Source organism: Choloepus didactylus, chromosome 2 (genome assembly GCF_015220235.1).
Source record: "Choloepus didactylus isolate mChoDid1 chromosome 2, mChoDid1.pri, whole genome shotgun sequence".
Taxonomy (NCBI): domain Eukaryota; kingdom Metazoa; phylum Chordata; class Mammalia; order Pilosa; family Megalonychidae; genus Choloepus; species Choloepus didactylus.
The window spans coordinates 13,638,347-13,645,115 of record NC_051308.1 but is presented as its reverse complement, the minus strand read 5'-3'; the positions used below and the strand labels follow the sequence as shown (position 1 = coordinate 13,645,115).

The 6,769-nt window shown below is 38.0% G+C and overlaps 1 protein-coding gene across 1 annotated transcript; it reads right to left on the bottom strand.

Moving 5' to 3' along the window:
- Positions 1–5,695: 5,695 nt before the first annotated feature.
- On the bottom strand, positions 5,696–6,310 carry LOC119515179 (protein FAM3C-like). The gene has a single exon (XM_037810998.1). It carries the CDS (start codon positions 6,308–6,310, stop codon positions 5,696–5,698), a length of 615 nt encoding a protein of 204 aa, XP_037666926.1.
- Between the last annotated feature and the right edge of the window lie 459 nt (positions 6,311–6,769).

Here is a 6,769-nt window from a genome sequence, read left to right as displayed (position 1 = left end):
TTTTCTTTTAACTGAGTCAAATTGTGCTCTGTTGTCTATTTATATATATAAAATAAATCTATCCTAAGGGAGCAGAAACACAGGTGGGACTCTTCTGACTCATTTGCCTCTTTTAACAGTGCCCTTTGGTGTTGGTTTCAGAGTAATTTGTTCATTCATTTTTTCATTCATCTGTCCAGTTAATATTCATTGTGTGCAATTAATGGCCAGATTCTGTTCTAGATCCTGGAGATGTAGCACTACACAAAACAAAGTCCCTGCCCTCATGGAGCTTATTTGCTTATGGGAGGAGACAGAACATAAACAAAGAAATAGATAATACACAATTTGAGAGGAAGTGATAAGTAAACCTAGAAGAAAAGATGGTAGGATAGGAGGCAGGGAGTGCTGGGGATAGAGCATAGGAGGTGGTGGTTGCTATTTTATGTAGAGTGGTGATGGGGTTATTTGACAAGGAAGCATTTGGCCAGAGACCTGAAGGACGGGAGAGAGCAAATTCTGTGGATATCTGATGGGAGAGAACTCCAGGAAGAGGTAACAGGAGGTAAAAAGACCCTGAGATGGGAGCATGCTTGGCATGCTGCTAACAGGATACCATTTGAGATTTCAGCTGCTTGGGTAAGGCATGGGCTGAGGGATGTAGAAATCAAGAGTTCTGTTTTTGATTTGTAAGGTGTGGAATGCATATTAAATCATCAAATGGAGATGTTGAGTAGGCAGTTAGATAAGGGTCTGTAGCTCAAGCAAGCAACCAGAGTCAGAGAAAGAAATTTGGGTTAGTATATAGATGATATTTAAAGCCACCTGGATTAAGGGGTGGGGGTGGTGAGAGAGATAGAGGAGGGATGGGGAGAGAGAGAGAGGAGAGAGAAAAGAATTTGTTAAGCATTTCATTATTTAATATTTATTGAGTGGTTATATACTTAGAATTGTGGGAGACACTTTGTGCCACTTAGAGCAAAAGAAGAAATTTCCTGCCCAAGTCTACAATGTAGTTGGGCTCACTCCCTATGTCAGAATAGAATTAAGCCCAGGTTCTGACTCCCATGTTTTTTATCTCGTCTCAGAGACCCTGATGCTGGATCCCTGATCAGATATAATCATCTCTCTTGTCCTCTGGAAACCAGCCTCTCTGTTGTGCTTTGGCACCTCTTTGGGCTTTCCCTGAATAATAATAGTCAAAATTGTACAGATTTTTATAAAACCTAAAACCTTCAAAGGGCAATAATAAGAAATAGAGAAATGAATTACTCTATTGTTAAACAGCTTCCTGTCAGAGTAAGAGAGAACAAGAAATAATAAAGTATTCCCTAGAGGTTAAAAAAGAGAAGAAAAGAAAAAGAAAAAGAAAAAAGAAACAAGCTGAGAAGAAAGCCATTTTTCATCTTTAAGGGATCAAATGTAGCTTACAACCAAGGTTCTAGGTAAAATGTCAGGAGATCTTTATTTTTTTATCCAACTCCAGACTGTCAAAAAAGGTTAAAACATAAACTTCTTAGCATGACCCATGAAACCTTACTTCATGTGACCCAAACTTCCTTCCCAGAATTGTCTGGTAACAACCCCCATTATATCCTAGTTACTCTCCAGCAAAGACCTCTAAATATACCACACCTGCTCCCCTCTCCATGATTTTGTTCCCCTTTTCTATTCCTGGCAAACTGCTCCTTATCCTTCAAAGCCCAGCTTAAACATCATCAAAAGCAGGCAATTGTAGCCACTCCTTTTCAGTGTTCCTACAGCCCTTTGTATATATACTTCCAGAGACATTCATCATATTCTGGCCATGCATATGCTTAACTCTTCCAGCAGGCAGGAATCCTGGGTGCTTTCATCACCCCCCCCCAACACACACACACACACACACACACACACACACAAACACACAGCCCTAGCACCCAGCAGTGCTGGACAGAGAACAATCACTACATATTTTATATTTTTGGAATGGATACACTAAAACTTTAGCAGTGTTCTTGGTCGTAGAAAAGAATTCAGTTTCTGCTCCCATTTCTTTGGTCTTGCTTCTAGACCTGCCTGAGTAGGGTGCTTGGAGGCCCATGCAAGGGGGTATACTTACTTAGTGGCCTGTGTCCTGGCCTCTCACCAGCCAGTCAGTCCCATGGATGGATGAGAAGACGGTGCTGTCCCAAGACTCCAGGGCTTGATTCCTGCCTACTTCACAGGTGGAGGCTGGAATGCCTCATATGCTTTGGGTCAAAGCTGCTAAGAAATTTCCACATTATTTAGGAGGACGCCTCTTATCTCAATCTACTATAGCACAGTAACTGTTGACTTCTTTCACAAAATCTGAACTCTCAGGACTAAATGGGCTTAACAAATCATTTTGATTACCTGCATGAACTGGTTATAGAAGCTGGTCCTAATGTAATTTGCTGAAGCTTGAAGCAAAGGGGCAGAGAGATGTATACTGCAGTTGCTCGTAAAAGTGACAAGGCCTATTAGAATAGTGACCTTCTCTTTAGGAAGATCGGTAACATAAGGGATAATGACAGAAGTCTTTGCATAGCTGTTGCAGACAATTACTCCATAGGGCTGTTTCAGTGTCCTCACAATATGGCAGCTGGCTGTCCTCAGAGCCAGTGATTTCAGATCTCAGAAAGAGAGAGAGAGAGAGAGAGAGAGGTGGCCCACATCCAAGAGGAGGGCAATTAAGCTCTGCCTCTTGAAGGGAAGAGTATCAAAGATTTTGTGGAAATATTTTTAAACCACCACATCTCTGTCAGAGTCCCTTACCCACACCCCAATGTGTTTCTCTGCCTCTCTGATTTGCTCCTTCATCTCCTAAGTCAGGTGTTTGCCTAACTAATTCTAAAGGGAATTGTAAACTTCCTGTGGGTGCTGTCAGGCCCAGGAAATTTTTACCCCTCTCTCTCTATTCAGTGTCTTCCCCGCAGCACTCCTAAATATGTTGATTTCACTATTTTGCACTAGAGTATAAAAGGATCCTCAAATCACTGGGTTCAAGTTTGCTTCACATTTTAAAAAGGGACAAAGAGAATCACTCCAGAAAGTAATTCTTTAATCTAAAGGAGAGATAGAGCCAAGCTCTCCTGCAGTGACACAAGGTGATCCTGCAAGGTGGAGGTACAAACACACAAAAAGAAGGTGGACCTACTTCTGCTTGAAAAGGTTGGTGCTCTCTTTCTGGTTTTGCACGTGTGCATGTTATCTTTGCTCTGCAGCTTAAACTGACATCCTGAACCCCACTCTGCATTGCTGGCATCTCCTGATTCTGAGCAGCTCTCTCCCCCTTTCCCTCCCTAACTTCCTACCTGCAGGTTATATTAGCAGATTGTCCAACCCTTAAGTGTTTTATTTAAACAAACAAAAAAAGAAACAAAGCATGCACCTTTTGCATAATGAAGCACTAGACTTCATTTTAAATAAACTGGGTACAACTGAAGAATTTCCTCCAATAAACTTATATTCCTGATTCTGAAAGCAACTGTATATTTACTGCAGAGAATTTGAATTTTACACAGAAGTATAAAGAGGGAAAACATATTTATCTGTTATTCCATGACCAGAGATAACTGAGATTAACATAATGTGTCCTTTAGTCTTTTACACACACACACAGACACACACACACAATTGGAATATACTGCTGTATGCATTGTTTCAAAATCTCCTTACTTTTTTCACCATAACATTTCATGGTGAACATTTTTCCATGCTAGTAAGTATTTTCCAATAAAATATTTTTTATCACTACATAGTATAAAGCTATATGAATATATCAAAATTTAATTTTAAGATATTTCCTTTTTTTTTGTTTTTGCTTTTAATAATGACACTGTGTCATTCCTTAGGATAAATTCCTAGAAACATAAAAGTTGGATTATAGCGATGCACATTTTGAGTTCCTGACATGTGGAGCCAAATTACTCTTCAGAAACGGTTACTACTTTAAACTTCTGTCAGCGATGTATGAGAATGCTGTTTCTCTACATGCTAGACAACACAGGCTATCATCAATTTTTTTTTTCTCTTATTGACTTTTTAAAATGCTTCATGTTTTTTTAATGCAACATTTATTTCATAATCCCTGGTACTGTAAAATAGCTTTTCTTTTAATCTGCAGAATCAAGGGAAGTATTTTAAATGTCAAAATATGCATGCTGAATGTGAAAACTTTACAAAAGTTGTTTAAACATGTATGATGCATGTATTCATGAATTACATTCAGTTTGAAGGAAGAAACTACTCCAAAGTTCATTAATATTTGAGAAATGTCTGAATATTTTCTAACTTTCTTTATAGCAAAATAACAAATATTGCTTTTAGTTTTTTATACATGTCATCTAAAATTTAGATTCAAAATTTAAATGCTGCCTTATTTGTGAATGCCAGTTTGATTATTTATTTGTTTACATTCCAGTTTAAGATACTTGTTACACCATAGGTACTTAAGGCCCTAAAACAAAAACAAAAACAAAACAAAAACACACTTTGAATCATTTAGTGAACATTTGAACCTAACAAAGATGTTGACTCTTTTGCCTATATTTTTATGTAGAATTGGGTGTAACAACATTTTTGAAGCAAATAAAATAATTTTATAAATGCTAAATTAGTCTTCTCAGTAATTAACACTTCTCTAAATATGCCAGTATAGCTTCAGGCAAGCTATTATGAAGATAGATGAAGTAAATACAGAATTAAGGTATTGGTTTACAAATCAAAATCATTGCACTATTAAAGCATGCCCTCATTGCAAATCACTGTGTCACTGCTGATAATAATTAAATGAGGAAAATATGTGCCCATATAGCTCCAACCACACTGGCACAGCCGCCCTGATTGACTTAATAAGGTCGAGTAGAGGACTTGGCCTGGTTCCCCGATTGTGTGGCATTGCCGTCTCCAGCCTTGCTCTGAAAAACTTTTACAAAATCAAGTTATTCACATTGCTAACACAAAATCCTGCATGCTGCAGTTCTGAACACCATCTATGTTTATATATTTATTTTGTACTGTTTACAGGAAAAAAAAAGATTTGTTGCACTTTTCACATATCTAAGTTTTCCTATCAAACATTTATTTCTAGTTTTCTTGGGAAGAGGGGTAGGGAAGGGAAAGACTAAGAAAAGAGCTACATCAGGAGGGTCAAACTGTGAAGTAATGTTATATACATAACTAGCCAAACATCTTTTTAATTTAAAAGCCCTTACATCAAAAGGTAATATCCTAAAATCCGTATTATTCCATGGACAATTTTCACAGCAACCAGTACATATATATCCATGTATATGGCATATAAATACATACATATATATAATTTGCATATCGATATACTTTTCATAATCTGTTCTGTTATCTATTGTATGTGCTGTTAGAAGTAATATTATTACCACAGTAGTCCAAGTCTAAATATTGTATTATTAGGGAAATGCGCTTAGAAATAGTTCAGTGATTTGCTCCTTATGATGACTGCTTACAAAGACATCTATTTGTGCTAGCAATAAACAATCCTGATATCAAAAGAGATAATGCTCGTACACACAAGGAGATGGCTGCATACTCTTAAAATATTTACACAGAGTTTCTCTGTTACAGCTTTCCCATTGATAGGCAAAGTGCACTTCCTTCAATTTTCTCCACATTTCCTTCAGTCTTGCTTCTGGGGGATGAATGTTGCCAATTCTATGACTTTAGGCCATGCTTCACACTAATTTGCATCCTTATTGTTCTTTATGTGCTGTTCAAAAGGGCTGTTTGTCTTAATGCCTTTTCTACTACAGAAGATCCAGCTGTCTCTGGAACCAAGATTAGTAATATACGTACTCCCGAATTCAGCAACGAGCTGCTGCGCCTCATCATTGAGTTTAGTTGCTCCATCATCATATGTTCCCATTAAGACAATTGTACCATCTTGTATGGACATCAGAAACTCAATAAATGGTTCTACATCTCCTCCCCATATGCCAAAGTATTTATTGTCTAATACTTCTCTTTTCCCATTTGCCCAGGTAACAATGATCCCTCTTCCAACATTATTCTCAACACCAGTCATTAAGAAAAGAGTGGTCCCAACCACGTTGGCTGCTTCTAGGCAAATTTTGGGTCCTACCACATTGGCTGCTCCACTTATCATTTTAAATGCAAAATGCTTCTCAGGGCAAGCTTTTGAGGTCCCACATTTATATCTGGAAGGTTTTGTAGGGAATGCAGCTGTGTCCAATGCTGATCTTGCAAACAGATTTCCTAAGCTTGCATCCATTTTTATTTCAAATACTTGAGATATAACATAAAATGTCAGTAAAAATACTGCCACGGCTACCATTGACTTTGCAGCATGTGCTACCCTTGTGTTTGGCTTTTCAATCTATGACGCTTCCTCTTTAAATAAGCTTCAACCTCCCACCGGCCTCTCTGACCTCCCAGTGGTCAGTCCTGCTGGAGGACGATGGGCCCAGCTGCAACTACCTCCTGCTCGCTCCTTGTCTTCCTCTCAGGCTCCTCTGGCTTCCCCCCTCTCATATTGACTTTTAGTTTAGTTCTGTTGTAGTCACAAAATCTACTTCAGATGAATTAAATCCTTTTAAATTTATTGAGATTTGGTGACTGTTGCATGTGCGTTTGAGAATATGAATTCTGCTATTGCTCAATGGAGTGTTCTATAAATGTCAGTTAGGTCAAGGTGGTTGCTAGTGTTCAAATCTTCTATATCCTTATTGATTCTGTCTACTTTTTCTTTTTCTATCAATTACTAACTAAAATTTTGTATTTATTTTTTTCTATC

Bases quoted from the DNA above. Each gene is read 5' to 3' on its own strand.
- LOC119515179 (XM_037810998.1), bottom strand. From the start codon at position 6,310: ATGGTAGCCGTGGCAGTATTTTTACTGACATTTTATGTTATATCTCAA.